The following is a 15747-nucleotide window of genomic DNA, read 5'->3' on the forward strand; positions in this document are numbered from 1 at the left end:
GGCGTATCACTACAAGTGGTTTGCTTTTGCTTATTTACCAATTGAACACATTGTCCAATAAAAACTATTTGAATAATTTCTATAATTTTTTTTGTGTAAAAGCATATACCTCAAACCATCGTAACTTTGCTGATAAAAAAAATACTCAAACCATCCTGACGAATAATTGCAAACTGTACACAGGTCTTCTCAATTGGAGGTAGTGTCATAGCCTCACTCTGCAGAAATTCTATATTTTCATGCGAGACAGCGCTTGCCAAATTGCAGGCTTCTTTTTCTTTTTAAAGACGTAGGAGCTCATTCTCGCCCACTAAGTCATCAACATTTTTCTGCACTCAGTTTAAACCAAATGTTATCATGTCATTTAGCACCTTCTTCTCTGTGAAGAAAAATTATGATTATATGACAATCACTTCTCAGACTATTGAAGTTAAGGGACTAAAGTTACTATATACAGCTTTAATTTCTAAAATTCAACACCATTCTATTTTCTGCAGAGCCATCAATTTTTCTTATGCCTGAGGTGTAGAAATATCTTCAGTGATAACAGATTGGGGATGGGTAGTACCCTCATTCGTGACAGCAGATTCAAATCTTCTGCGCTTTCCAATCAAGTCCTTAACCATTTTGTGGAATTCTTCGTCAGTGCTAGCCAACATATATCTCAGCTTAATATTAATATGGTTCTCCACTAGAACCTTGTGCCTTGGGATAATTCGACCCTCAAGAGAATAACTGAAAAACCTGACAATGGCAAGGGTAAAAAAAAGGAGTAAGAATCAAACACGATTTTTTTTCAAATAATCTACTTCAGGTTAAATATAATTATGTGATACCTTGGAAACTCAATGACATCTTCCAAAGGCCTGACCATGGATTTTCGCAGATAAATATACTTGGGACGAAGGACATCTGGATTGTATCGGAGGAGCAACGGGAAATCAGCAATCATCTCACCCAATTGCCGAAGACGTATGCCAAGAGATAAAAAATATTTTACATTCACATCAAGCTTATGTACTATATTGCATCCCAAGAGCTCAGGTCCAAGAGCCATAACCTTGCCAATATCTTTCTCCGTGACTCCAGCTTTGGTCATCAAGAATATAACCTATACAATGTTCACATTTCAGCAACATATTCAATTAATGTTTCTAGAAGAGCCACACATTTAATTATGGCGATTAGCTTATCATGTTCATGCAGCAATGTCTTTACATGAAGGAACTAACATGGTTGCTGAAGAAAACAACAAACCACTGGTCTAATTTTCTTGTGCAGGCTGTAAGTGAGTAGAGGTGGAAACTTCACAAGCATGCTGCCAATCCCTTCATTGTGAACCCCTATGTCCTCAAAAAAATTTACCTTGACAATAAAATAACAAATGTCTCATTGTCCTCAAGAAACAATACAAAAATCATTGGAAACTTTACTTTTTAATCTACTAAACTTTAATAATGACAGCAAAACCAATCCTATGTACAAAGTAGCACTACAAAATCGTACCAGCTGCCACCTTAATCTAAAAAACCACCCAACTGATAACAGAAACAAATAAAAAGGAGTGTTTGCATACCTTTGGAACAATAGTCTTCTCCAAGTTAGCACAAAACACCATTGGTTTAATGATAAGCATCCTCTTCATGCCATCTCGAGTGATCCCATAATAATACAGATACTTTACAAGAGGCTTCCAATGTTCCTCGATACTACACGCCATCAATTGTGGCCTAAATGCAAGCAATTTGCCCACATCCTCAAGTTGAAGCCCAAATTCTTTTAAGTAATTAACCTGAAAACACATTAGAAGGTTCCCACTGGACATCAAACAACCATCAACTTGCACATCAAAGTAAACTTTATACATAAACCTTTAAACTTCCTTTGTGTTTTATTTGGATGATACTAAAACTAAATAAACTAACAAAGCATGAAAGAAGACGGTGAGGATGCATTGCAAGACAGCTTTATTACTTTACAGTATGCTAAAATCTAATGTACCTTTTCATTCATTTCTTCCAGAGAATAGTAACCAAGAACTTTAGGAAAATCAAAAACCATTGTCCCAAAATCCTTCTCATTTAAACCCATATCTAGGAAGAAATGAGCACGAATCTTCACTTCTTCTAAGCTGTAAGACAATAACTGAGGACAACGACTAATGACATAACCTATCCAATCCCTCCTAACTCCATTGGACTCCAAATATTGAACAATCCATCCAGCTCCTCATGTCTGCGCTGCAAAATATTATCTCCGGCCTTCAACATTACAACACCGAGAAACTCACCTTTCACACGTACCGATTTCAACCACATGACAAAACTTCTTATGGCCTCAGGTTTTCCTCTTGACATCAAAATGACCTTCGCTATCCGAGGATATGACAGTGCATTGTGCTTCAACCATCTGCACAATCAAGCACAACCTTTTGAATTTGAAATCTCACACTGAAAACACTCGAAAGAAATAACTAATAAGGATGATCATCCCCAAGGTTTTAAAAAACTATCCTTGCCAGCAATTTAGCATCAAGGTTTTTTGGAGTAACTACAATCGTATCACCACTACAATTGCAGCCACATTGGCCGCATTTTGTCTGCAATTTCCCACAGCACCAAAGTTCGTGACAGCATTGTCACGGTTACCGAAGTTTAGAACTTTCATTACCCCATTTGGTTTCACACAGACAACAGAACAAACAGCTTACGAACAACTTGTCAACCTCAGTTCTCACCTAATAAGTGGCACAACTTTAGAGTCGTCAATAACAGTTTTGGCGCGTAAATTGAAGGAGGAGTTTGAAAACCCGGGCAATCTTTTCAAGTTAGCAGCTTCAATCATGATATGATCCAGAAAACCGGATAACCTGCCAATCAAATTAGTAGAGTAGGTGATTCCAAACTTTCCCTTCCGCATGGCTTCTTTGAAAACCTCTTCGGTGACCTTTCTTCGAATCTCGAGAGCGCGCATAATCATCTCCTCCTCCTCCTCTTCCTTCTCATCTTTATCATCAAAGTCCACACCTGATTGAAAGAGAGTGCGGATAGGGGGCAGAGAAGAACCCACATCAGGGTCGCCGGGAGATTGAGCGTAGATGGAACCGGGAAACTGAGGGGTCCTTTTTCTGACGAGGGAAAGCTCCAAAACCTTCACTTTCTCATCGTGGGGCATTGGGTCTAGAAGCTCGCTGGGTTTGGGAATGGAAGTGGAAATGGGTACCCCATCTTTGAGAGCGAGATGCTGAAGGAGATAGGCAGTGGATTTGGAATTGTGCTTCCGGAGAATGGAGTGATGCTCCTTTGGGTTTTGGCAATTGAAAATGGTGCATGTTGTTGTTGGGTTGTGCAGTGGAAACGAGGAACAGGGAAAGTAGGGGTTGTATTTTTGACAAGAAACAAACATCTATTGATTTTTCTTCTTATTTGGTCGATCCGGCACAAAAGAACTCAATGTGAAGATGGAGGTGCAATCAACAATGGATAAGAGGTAACAGTTATCACTCTTATTTGGTTAGAAGCACTGGTTAAGGAAGAACACTGACTGAGCTTTTTGTCAAAAATTATCCTTTTGTTTTTAAGATCATCTGTTTCAAAAGAAGAAAAACACAAAAATAAAAAAAAAATTGAGATAAGGTCCTACCGAGATTTGAACTCGGGTTACTGGATTCAGAGTCCAATGTCCTAACCACTAGACCATAGGACCTTATTGATAAATCATGATATTATTATATTATTCATCTTTATAAATTATTAACAAATATAATTTTATCCTAAAGAGTGTTTATATTTTCGCTCTTTATTAATATACTAATTTTAGTTTTTTTTTTTTAATTTAAGTTTTTATTTACATTTTGTCAAAAAATATTTAATCACAAATGTTTTTTTTAATTAAAAAAATCAACCAGGACCGTAATATATTTTAACCACGAGTAGGCTTTTAATATAAAAAATAATATACAATTATATATATTTTTTAGATGGACATTTGTTTATCATAAACACTGACTGTTGCACATCTTAATAAAGTCCAGGGCTAAAAACAAGTATACTAATACACTTCTCCCTTTTAAAAATAATCAAGTATAGTAACAATTTTATTAAGGCCAATTTCTCTAAAAAATAATAATACAAAATTAGACCTAACCTAAATGAAGCATGTCTAAAGTAGAAGACTATTTTTCCAAAATTAAGATTACTTATGTAGATTTATATTAAACAATAAAAATAAAGTATTAATGGTTATAAATAAAATGTGACATTGAAAGTATAAATTAGCATAATCTGCAGTTTTAAATTTGATGTACAAGGATAAAAACGTAGTTTCAAACATGAGATATTTTGTGATAGCGATGTGTGATATTTTGATTTGTCTCGACAACAGCATCATCATCATGTGATGATGGGTCCCATGATGATAGTCCTTTACAGCATACGTCATCTTCATGCCTTCAATTTGTTTCCCAATTTACACCTCAACATAAATTCTTTGAAAGTTGATATTTAGAGATATAAGAAAAACATTCTCTAGAACTCAATAAATTAATATTTTAATTGTTTATTCATTTTTATTTAAAATACTAATTAATATATATATATATATATATATATATATATATATATATATATATATTATAATAGAGGTTTGTCATAGGAATGTTTTTATTTAGAGTATCATTGTTAAATTTATTTTTTCTTTTTTAATAAAATTACCTGAAAAACTATTTTTAAAATTAAGTCAAATTAGTAATATTTTTTTGTAATAAATTATGCATATAAAAAGTCAAAGGAAATAAATCCATCAATTTAAGAAAACAAAAACACTTATTCAAAAAAAATTATCAATCAATACTGTTTTATTATTTATTATTACATAAATATATAATTTGATTTTGACAAAAAGAAGAGAGATTATTTCAGAAAATTAAACAGAAGGTACATCATGAAGAAGAAAAAGTATAAAAGTAAGAGAGAAAGAAGATCGAGAATGAAAAGAAGAAAAAGGACATGGGATTTAGGAATTCTCTAATTAACATTTTGTGCACTTGAAATTTCATGTACCAATAAAAATATCAAGACAGGCATATCTCATCTCTTCTTCCAATTTTGAATACGAGTTTCTATATTCTTCTATTTTATAATTTTTACATGGTGACTTTAATTTTTCAAGTATCTAATTTTGTAAAATACTTATTAAAAGTCTTTTTCTTTAGTATATAAGAAAACAACTTGGATTTAATATTAATTTTTTAATTGATCTATTTGGATTTTTTCAAATAAAAGTTAATGGTCAAACACGACTTTCTTCTTATTTTAAATTTTATGCTTTTTTATTTTGGATTGTTATTTTAATTTAATCTCTCCAAGTTCACCCTCACTAAAAATTATTTTGTCTTTTATGGTAATAATTTTGTTTTTGTTTAAAATCATGGAACAAACAATTATTTTTATATTAATTTGTCACAATCAGTTGTTTGTATCTTTACTACATCTCAAACTCTTTGACATAAATGTTTAGATCAGCTTAATCTTGTCAATAAGTGTCTCATATTTTTCAATTTGTCTCACAATTCGTCTTTTTAACATTAGTTTTGACAGTTAGGAAAACACACTCATCATAAATATGGTACTCGAGTTAATAAACGTGTTTTTTCATCTTTTGCTTCAGTTCTATGATATTTTGTGTATGTTCTACTTTGGATTTTTCTTACTTTATTATTTTCATTGACGATTTATCCTGATGTACTTGGTTTCTTAATGAAAATTTGTTTTGATATTTTTTTTATATTACAAGGTTTCTCAATCAAAATTCAAAATCAATTTGGTATCTCTATTAAAATTTTATGCCCTGACAATACTCGTGAATATATGTCTTCCCAATTTTAGTCTTTTTTAAGTTCGCAAGGTATCCTCCTTCAAACATCTTGCTCTCACACACTCTATCAGAATGGTGTTGTCAAAAGAAAAAATTGACACTTTGTTGAAAGTGCTCTTACTCCTCTTCTTCACCACAATATCCCTTTTTCACTTTGGGGAGATGTCATTCTAACATAAGAGTCGTGAAATTACGTTTATCTACCATGCATTTGATCAATACATACTCATCCTGGTCATACATCACACAGTTCAATATATAATACCAAACAAGCATCAAAGTACCGATACAACTTAAACCTAGCAAGGAATAAGAGAAAACAAGACATAAACCAAAATTGTACACATGACGCCCAATGATAGCATCCTAGCGCCCAACGCTGCACTCACTGGGCAAGATATCCCTTTGCCCAACACTTGAACTCCATTGGAAAAGTTGCGTTCAGCATAAAAAATGAGCGCTCAACGCTTTGAAGCTCAGTGGCTTGCTATTTTGGCAACACCGAGTGTCATACTGACCACTCATTACTATAACATATGATGGCAAACTCGAAACTAGATTTGGTTGTCCCCAGTAGTACCTATCCAAATGATCAAGATGGAAATGTAGACACTCAAAATGATTCAGAAACAGGTATATAACTTAAATTAAATACCAGTTTGGTGATTTAGTGAGTAATCAAGGTTCAATCGATCAACCTACAACTCACAGCTCAAGAATAAGAATTCTAATGCTTTAAACAAGATTTTTCAATGCATTAACTAGCCAACTAAGTCCTAAATAACCTCAAGGTAAACACCAAACAATAAATTTACTTAAAAAACATTCCTTTAAGATTTCACCTGTTAAAAACCCCTAAAATAGAGTGAAAGTAACCTAAAACTACACATATTAATTACTTACCATCAGAACATTAGATTTATGATTAATAAGGTTCTAGATAAGTTTAAAATGATCTAAAAAACTACATCAAACATTAGTTATATTCTGAAGCTCTTCCTCTAAAAATTCATCTATCAAAACCTCAATTTAGACTAAAAATTAATCCAATGACACAAAATCAAAATATACCGTTAGGATCATTAATAGTCGTATACAAGATCTAAATGATACACGTAACCACATATGATACTGATGTAAGGGAGAAGAAAACAAACTAAAGAAAAATAATATAAATCATTTTTTTTTTGTAAAAACTAATGGATTAGACTTAAAGATCTCGTTGTGATAATCACTTAGACGATATTCGATATTCTAACAAATGAACACTTAGACGATATCCGATCTCGTTGTGAGGATCACACACTTTATTTAGGAGTTAAATTTCTTAAACATTTTTTCTTTTACTAAATTTTAATTAAATTTAATTATAAAACAACATTGTTAATGATGAATTCTAAAATTGTGCTTGGCAAATGGGCACAATTTTCTAATAAATTTACCTATCTGGGTCATTTTAAAAAACTAAGTAAAATAGATAAATAAATACGAATTTAATTATTAAAGATTTTTATCTTTGAAACTCAATAACGAAATATCTTATTTTGAGACACGATTTCAATGTTATAACGTAAATTAATCTAAATGGAATGAAATATATGGATTTTTGAAGGTACGGATATTAATACTCAGATTTTATATATAAAAATAATCTTATTAGAATATATAGTATAATATGATATGACGAAATCTTAAATTTAAGAAGTTTTAAAACTAAAAGATATTTAATTATATAATAAATGAATTTTAAAATTTAAAATATTTGAGACCTACTTAACATATCTTCCATGAATAAAATAAGATTTTCTAAAAATTAAAGTATTTATAAATTGACTTTTTTTATCACTTAAATTTTTATAAAAATAATAATAAGATAAGATTCGTTTACATGTTCATTTAAGTTCATTTTTGATATACATTATAAAAATAAAATAATTATAAAAAATAAATTTTGATATTTTTAAAATAAAAAGAAAAAATAATATCAAATAAATTTAAAAATATTTATGTGTGTAAAAATATATTTTTGTTTTCACTTGATATTTTTTTATGATCCAATTATTGTAAACAATTATGTTGTGGGAACTAGAGAAAATATGGATACTGTGGTTATGATCCAACCCCTCTTTTTGTAAAACAATACAAGACGCGTGATTTTGGCTAAAGAAACACGAAAGAGCTCACTCCAAGCACAATTCTGGTTAAAAATATTGAGATAGTGGTTTTTGGAAAAAAATTGGGTGTAGGAATAATTTATAGGGATTGGGAAAGGGTGGGGTAGGAGTAGCAATGCCCAAGAAAGAAATGAATAAAAAATTGGGCCCAAAATTTGTGATGACCTAATTTGAACCATGATTGATTTAGCTGTAACCCTGGTCTAGGTTCAACTCATAACCTGTAACCCTGGTTAACAGTCCAGCTGCTATAAAACAATCCCTTGGGGTTCACCATTTCATCGTGCAACTCTTATCTCTTCACAATAATCTCAAATTTCTAGGGTTTATAATATTTTCCATGGCTGCAGCTGATGTTGAGTTCAGATGTTTCATCGGTGGCTAGCATGGGCCACCGACAGTGATTCCTTGGAGAAAGCCTTCTCTGTATACGGCGAAGTCCTTGAATCGAAGGTCTGTTTGTCGCAGGCACCGCATCTGATCCGGATTCGGAATTTGTCGATCCCGTTCTGATCTGTGATCTGATATTTTTTGCGTTACTTGATCTATGATACTTGTGTTACTATATGATTCTTTTTTTACTCACGCCAATAGGTACGTTCATCTTCATCCTTTAATCAAAGGCGAAGATCGATCGGGTTCTATTCGGTTTTGTTTTCGTTTTTTTTCTTAGATCTGATTTTTCATTGTGTTTCATTTTGCAGATTATCAATGATCGTGAGACTGGAAGGTCTAGGGGCTTCGGATTCGTGACTTTTTCTTCGGAGCAGGCCATGAGAGACGCGATCCAAGGAATGAACGGTCAGAATCTTGACGGTCGTAACATCACAGTGAATGAAGCTCAGTCTCGTGGTTCTGGCGGAGGAGGCGGTGGCCGTGGAGGTGGCGGATATGGCGGCGGTGGTGGATACAATCGTGGTGGAGGAGGATACGGTGGGGGTGGCGGCTACGGTGGCGGTGGCGGCGGTGGATATGGTGGCCGGCGTGAAGGAGGGTACAGCCGTAATAGCGGTGGTTATGGTGGAGGAGGTGGTTATGGCGGTGGTAGAGATCGTAGTTATGGTGATGGTGGATCCCGCTCTCGTGGCGGTGATGGAGGAGACGGTAGCTGGAACTAGGTCTTGATGTTGTAGAATAGGGTTTATGATTAAGTCGATTGAAATTAGGTGTTCTGTTTTGCGTGTTGATGTTTGTAGTGGTGTTGTTCGTGGTTTTGACCTTTATATCTGGTTGTTTACAGTTCTTCTGAATGAAATTAAAGTATTGACTCCCAGTGTTAATTTCTGTCAGCTAAGTTGTTTTACTAATTTTTTTTATATTAAGCGAAACAAGATATAATCTTGAAATAAATAGATGTTAATCTTTAGGCCTTACACAAGCGTTATTGCTTTGAAAATCAATAAACTACTTATATGCAGTCGACATATAAAGAACCGAGACCATTATGTAAATATAATATTGTTATTAGTAGCGGTTTAATAGTGAGTAACAAATGTTGCATAATGATTTTAAGAAGACAATTGAGTAGTATATTTCTACTATTTTCATGTATATATTAATCATTCAAATAAAATTATCTCTGACTCTTTTCAGTAACAGTCTTTTAAATCAATAATTTCAACTTGAATTTCTAAATAATTAATTAAAATGTAAAATATTTTAATTTGAACAATTAAATTTAATGTGAGCAGATCTAGTATGACTATACATGTCTAAGTAATTAAAACGCTAAAATTTTGTCCCACATCACTTGAGTTATTTCTTTTCATTTTACTAAGCTATATAAAAAGGCATTTTTCTTCCGATTATGAATTTACAGATGATTTTGATTATAGTTTAAAGATATTTATTTTCTATGTCCAGGTATTTTATTATTTGTTTCTGTTTTTCTTTATGATAGTTGGAAATGTTTATGTTTAATTTTTTAAGAAATCATTTTTATAATATTTGGTATTGATTTAGATTTACATAAACATAGAAATATGATTTAACATGATTTTCTTAATGACATCCGATAATGTTTTATTTCTTGTTAAATTTTTAAATTATGTATTTACCATTTTTATAATATTTGGTATTGATTTACATTTATACCAAATATTATAAACAAAGAAATATGTTTTAACATAATTTATTATTTATATTTAAATTAGATGTCTTGAATAGATTATATAAAAAAGTTATCTATGATATTTATGTATAGTCTACCAGACATTATAAAATATTAACTTATAACAAGAACAATGCATATAGTAATCTCACTGAATTCTCAACAATACTGCAGAAGAGATATAGCTCAAATAAGGAAGAAAAAATTCTGAACATATATGTACATTAAAAATACATGGTTACACTTTGCTGTAGTATTTATTAGAATTTGGGATTAAACATCTCCATGTCATAAGTCACAAAATTTATCTTTTGTTGAGGTACACCTTCATTGGTATTTAATCCAAAAGACTTTCTTTTCTATCAAACTATTCTCAATATCATCAATTTCTGCCTACCAACATGAATGCAGAAATGGTCAGAGAAACTTGAAAATTTGGCACATAAGGTTTCTTTCATAATCAAATGCCTTCTTTGCCAATAAGTTACAAAGGAATTTCCTCATGGGAAGGACAAGAGAACCCAAAGTTGTGATGTAGTCTTGGCTTCATCAACAATAGCTAAAGGTTTTTTGATAAACAAACACCCCCAAGTTTACCAACCGAATCATGCTCTTATTGAAAACATTTCAATGACTTGTCATGTGTATCATTTTAAGTTCTCATAAAATGAACAAGCTGGTACTTTTACAAAAGTTTCTATGAAACTTTTTGAAAGCAGAGAACAGTTGGTATGAACATTGTTCCCCAAGTACCAGTTCAGGATGATGTTTTCCTTGCTGACCACCACTGTGTAACTGTTCCACTAACTGAAACAAGTCTTTTGCAATGTTTTCTTGATTGATATTGAATGTTTGAACCATGATGATGATGTAATGGATGAGTGGAATCAAGGAGAGTGTAGACAGAGTTTCGAAGTAATGATAAGCTACTTTCAGAAGTAACCAAGGTTTAAATTACACATGATTAAGAACACTTAAAGAGAAAGTGTTCTGTGTAACTGCAATGTAAATGAATTATGATTATGATGCGTCTGCTACATAGTTTTCAAATGCATCCTGCCAAACAAGTGCTGAAGTTAAATATGCCATCATGATGCTGAATTTTGCTAATTTGATCATGTCACACATGAATCAGCAAATGATTCAAACTTTGCACAACTCAACATGACAAACTTTCGAAAGTTCATTCATGGCTAGGAGAATGAACTTGAATATGGAGGACATGTGTATTGAGTGTTGTTGAAAGATGTTGAACAAGATGGAAACACTTTTTTTCTGTCAAATAATTCTTAAACAAACATTGATTTGAGCATACCGTGTTTCTCCTGTCATCACTTTCTAAATGAGGTATTTGGTCAATTCCATGGAAGTTGCTAGATTATTATGTGTAAAATAATGAGTTTTGACTGAAAACTTAAGAATTAATGAAACAATATTAAAATTAACTTCAAAAATAGGATAAAATGAAAAATTAAACCACAAAAAAACTTATAAGAGTTTTAAAAATAAATCATTAGGATTTTTCTTTTAAATTTCATACAAAGTATTTTTGTTTACAAAATTAAGATCATGTTTGAAAATTTATTCTTCTTCCAAAGTCATTCATAAAAAATATAGCATTTAGGTCTAAAATATATTTTCTATATTTTTTTTTCTCACTTGATTTCCAATCTTTCCGTACTCAACTTTCTCTTTTGTAAATGTAAGGCTTAATTTTTACTGGTTAAATATTTTATGTTTATAGTTAAATTAAATGCATAACTTTTCATAGGTAGTTTAAGTGCAACACTATAGATATTTTTATATAATTCATCAACTAATACTAATTGTACTTCAATAACTAAAGTAGTTAAAAAAAAATTAAAACGATACCATTTCATTAATATATATATTTTTTTAAAATAATATCCTTAAATATAATAAATTAATTTAAATTGAAGAAAAGTATACCCACATTATAATTATAATAGTTTTCCTTTTATTTTGTCAAGTGTCTAATCCACGTGTCAGAATAACTTTAGAAAATAGTCAATCTTCTCCTGACTTGATATGTTTGATGTGCAATTTTATTTTTGGAAAAAAAAGGATTACCTATATTTATAAATAGTAATTTTTTTTAATCCCATAAGCAAATTTCTATCAAAAACCCAAATCCCAATTTCTAACAAGATTTGAAATATTGTAAAAGAAATTGCAAGTTGCAATTGTTGTTTTAAAAATTGATTTGGTATCTTTAAGTCTTAAAAAAAATAAATTACTAACATGAACGGACAGAAAGTTACCCAAATTAATTAAAAATGAGTGAAAATTAAGACAATATTACTTAGACCCATTTTTTTCTTATTTGATGTGAATAGTAGAAAAAACCTTAAACTAAACAGAAAACATATTTAAAGATTTTAACGTATACAACTTGTTTTGTCAATTATTATTATTATTATTATTATATTTATCTTGTAAAATATGCAATTTTAACTAATGGAAATTGAATAATTTGTTTGAAAAATAGGACAAAAAAAGCTCAAATCCAAGTTGAAGTCATCTAAATCTTGGACTACACAGATGTTTCACATGATGATTAGGTAATGTTGCACTCAGTTTGATTTATACGAGGGAATATTAATGGGCTCGGTACTGTTGTACTAAGCTGCAAAATCAAGTTACTTTTCACTTTTCTCTTTTTACCTTCTTTCTGATAAACTTTACAAACTCAAACAGTTTGTTTATTTATTTTTATTCTTCTGATCAGTTATGAATTATATAATCTCAATGTGATTATAATAAAAAAACAACATTTGTTAATCCTTTTTAAAGGGTGTACGAGAATATCCTGATTGAGATTCTGGTATGGTTTTCTGAAACAGGACAATTCATTGAAAATTGAAACAATCTAAATTGCAATGGTAGAAAAGAGAACACAGAAGAACAAAGTAGAAAGACATAGAAAGAAAGATATTTCTGCAAATTTAAGGAACACCACATAAATGCTGCGAAGAGCCGAGGATACCACGAACATCATCTTTTTCCATCAATTCAGCTTAAGATACTTCAGAAGCCTGAGACAATAAAATAGTTAAAATAAAATTAAACTTGTGCATCCTAGAAAATATCGAAATGACACGGAAAACACGACAAAAATTACTGCAGAATGCAAGAGAAGACTTATGGCATTACTCTCTCAATTTGCTGTCACAAAATGACCACGTTGTGTATTTGAGAAAGACTAATCACTGTTTTTGTTCTGTTCAAGTGTTCAAGTATTTGGAAGCTATTGCAATGTGGCATAATATTCTCCAATCAAGGAAGGTAAGATTATTGCCACGGAATCTTTAGCTATCACTTTTCGCAAACACTTAAATCTAGAGACAGTCAAATTTTTTGTGCACAGTAAATTCGGTTCACAAGAATTCTGCTATCTGGCTTCCATCACTGCAAGGCTTCTACCACAGATTCAAATAATATTTTGACATAAAAAAGCTACGGTGAAAGCAGTTATACCTAATTTCATTAGTTAGGTAGCTAGATAATTGAGTTCAGAAATTTGAGCCTGAAAACTTAGAGTGTATAACAAGTAATTATTCTGTTCAATGGCACAAGAAAACGGAAAAGAAATGTTTGTGATTTCTTCTTTGTTTTCTTGCATTAGAGTGACCCAATTGCAGAACAATGCCAGAAATCATCATCGGCTGCTACTTTTTATTCTGGCTAGTGATTGTGAAGTATCAAATGGTTTTGCAACCATTTCTGTGATGCTGTTGGAGTAGTCAACCCAAGAGGGACAAACAATGGAACATGCATGAGAAGGATTAAAACTAAGAAGGCTAATGTGAGAAAAGTTGTTAGATAATGACATGCAAATGATTGAGCAGACGAAAAAGATTGAAAAGAGAGATTTGGAATTGGATGCATTACTTGTCTTCATCATCAACATTGGTGGTGGTGGTGGTTGCGGTGGACCTGTATTTGGGGAGAGGAACACGGCCAGACTCTATGTGTCTGAGATCCTCCAAGAGAATCTCATAGTGTTTCTTAACTTCATCAGGGGATTTGTCACCAACTGCTGCAGCCACATTCTGCCAGCGATCAGGGGTATCCTTGTCATATTTTGCAAGTGCTTTTTCAAACAGCTTGTTCTGCTTTGGAGTCCAGGAGGAATCAGAAGGCTTTTGCTTGCTGAGAGAGCTTGAAGCCATGAGTGAAAAACTTGATGGAAAAGAGAGAGAAAAGATGAACGATGAAAGAAAAAAGAACAACAAGTTTGTGTGAGAATATGCAGCTGGTGCTGTGCTTATATATTGGTGAAGCTAGTGGGTTATAGCTGATTAGGGAATCTGAGTAAGCAAAAGTTACAAAGTCTCGTGACCCGTTCGCATTGGAACCACGAAATGATGCAGTACAAGAAGATTTTATTGGCCATAGCTCACATTCAGTGAAGGGAATCAGTTTAAAAAGAATATGGTTCCAAAAAGAAGACTTGATTTAGCTTATGGTACCATTTTGTGAACCTTATTAATGCATAGGAATTTTCCCAACACAGCTTTTGTACTTTCTGTATCCTATACAACCATTAATGAACTTGTTATAATCAAAATCAAAGCCTAACTAAACTTATAGGTAACAGATAATCTTGCTCTGTTTAAAGCTTAATGTTGATTAATTAAAGTATCTGAATAAAATACAATAAAACTTTCTTTATTAGTTCCGTTTGAATTTGAGTTTCATCTCACTTTCATTTCAGTCCAAGGTCACTGTTACCTCTTTATTTGTATGTATTTGAAAGTGCAGTGTTTTTGTATTCAACACCTTTCTAATAGCGCACTGAATAATTAAGCAACATAGGATTGAGAAAACCAACATAACATTTAATAAATATGATGAAAAATTGTTAATAACAAACCCTTTTAAAATTTAATAGGATTCTGATTAGTTTCACGACTCTTTCTACTTTCTGTCCAATGGAGATAATAACACCAGAAAATTTGAGATTATATAATTCAAAATTCAACATACTAAATAAAAATGAAAAAGTTAAGTAATATATAAAAACAAATGAATCTAAACCTTAAGTTGGGATGAAAATAATGTCAATGTTTTATATGGACTGAGTTTAAATTGTGTTGAGTCTATTTGTGATTCCCTTTTTATAAAGATCTATCCTGTATTAGATTATGTACATTAGTATGCGTATTGCAAATATTTTCCGTAAGAAATAACATATTTTAAATATAAGACGATCTCGATATTTTAATAATTTTTTTACCATGAATTACGTGTTATTATTTTATTATTTCGTATATCATATAAGTAGTCATTTATAAAAAAATTATTAAAAAAATATTTTTCATTCTAATATGTCAATTTACTAGTTGAACTGCCAGGTTTAATTTGACTTTCCCTTTAACTTGCATTTGATAGAAAATTACTACGACAAAACATTGCTATGTTTTATAACAGTTCCAAGTTTCCAAATTTAGGTTAGGTGGGTTGAATATTTGAAAATTTGTTAGAATTTGAGACTTATTTGATGAGATTCTTGTTATCATTTATTGTTTTTTAATCAAAATAAATTATGAGTAAAAGAAAATGTGT

At 31.4% G+C, this 15747-nt stretch overlaps 3 protein-coding genes and 1 non-coding gene across 4 annotated transcripts; 1 reads left to right on the forward strand and 3 right to left on the reverse strand.

Annotated features, from left to right (window-relative positions):
* Positions 1–4: 4 nt before the first annotated feature.
* Positions 5–3557, reverse strand: LOC124847501 (transcription termination factor MTERF2, chloroplastic). Its single transcript, XM_047325009.2, is given in 7 exon segments — positions 5–744; positions 837–1111; positions 1258–1365; positions 1577–1792; positions 2002–2219; positions 2222–2409; positions 2738–3557. Coding segments are annotated over 7 exon segments (1905 nt in total). The 5' UTR covers positions 3406–3557; the 3' UTR covers positions 5–512.
* Positions 3558–3633: 76 nt separating this feature from the next.
* Positions 3634–3705, reverse strand: TRNAQ-CUG (transfer RNA glutamine (anticodon CUG)). Its single transcript has one exon. It is a non-coding gene; the product is annotated as a tRNA-Gln (tRNA).
* A 4637-nt stretch (positions 3706–8342) lies between these two features.
* On the forward strand, positions 8343–9321 carry LOC148202066 (uncharacterized). The gene is made up of 2 exons (XM_088110108.1): positions 8343–8501; positions 8753–9321. The coding sequence occupies exons 1-2, from the start codon at positions 8415–8417 to the stop codon at positions 9164–9166; spliced, it is 501 nt and encodes a 166-aa protein (XP_087966234.1). The 5' UTR covers positions 8343–8414; the 3' UTR covers positions 9167–9321.
* Positions 9322–13031: 3710 nt separating this feature from the next.
* Positions 13032–14531, reverse strand: LOC148202067 (protein RADIALIS-like 4). Its single transcript, XM_088108382.1, has 2 exons — positions 14071–14531; positions 13032–13214 (listed from the first exon to the last, which is right to left on the reverse strand). Exons 1-2 carry the CDS (start codon positions 14349–14351, stop codon positions 13187–13189), a joined length of 309 nt encoding a protein of 102 aa, XP_087964508.1. The 5' UTR covers positions 14352–14531; the 3' UTR covers positions 13032–13186.
* Between the last annotated feature and the right edge of the window lie 1216 nt (positions 14532–15747).

Source organism: Vigna umbellata, chromosome 3 (assembly GCF_029865625.1).
Source record: "Vigna umbellata cultivar VRB3 chromosome 3, Vumbellata_1.0, whole genome shotgun sequence".
Lineage (NCBI taxonomy): Eukaryota > Viridiplantae > Streptophyta > Magnoliopsida > Fabales > Fabaceae > Vigna > Vigna umbellata.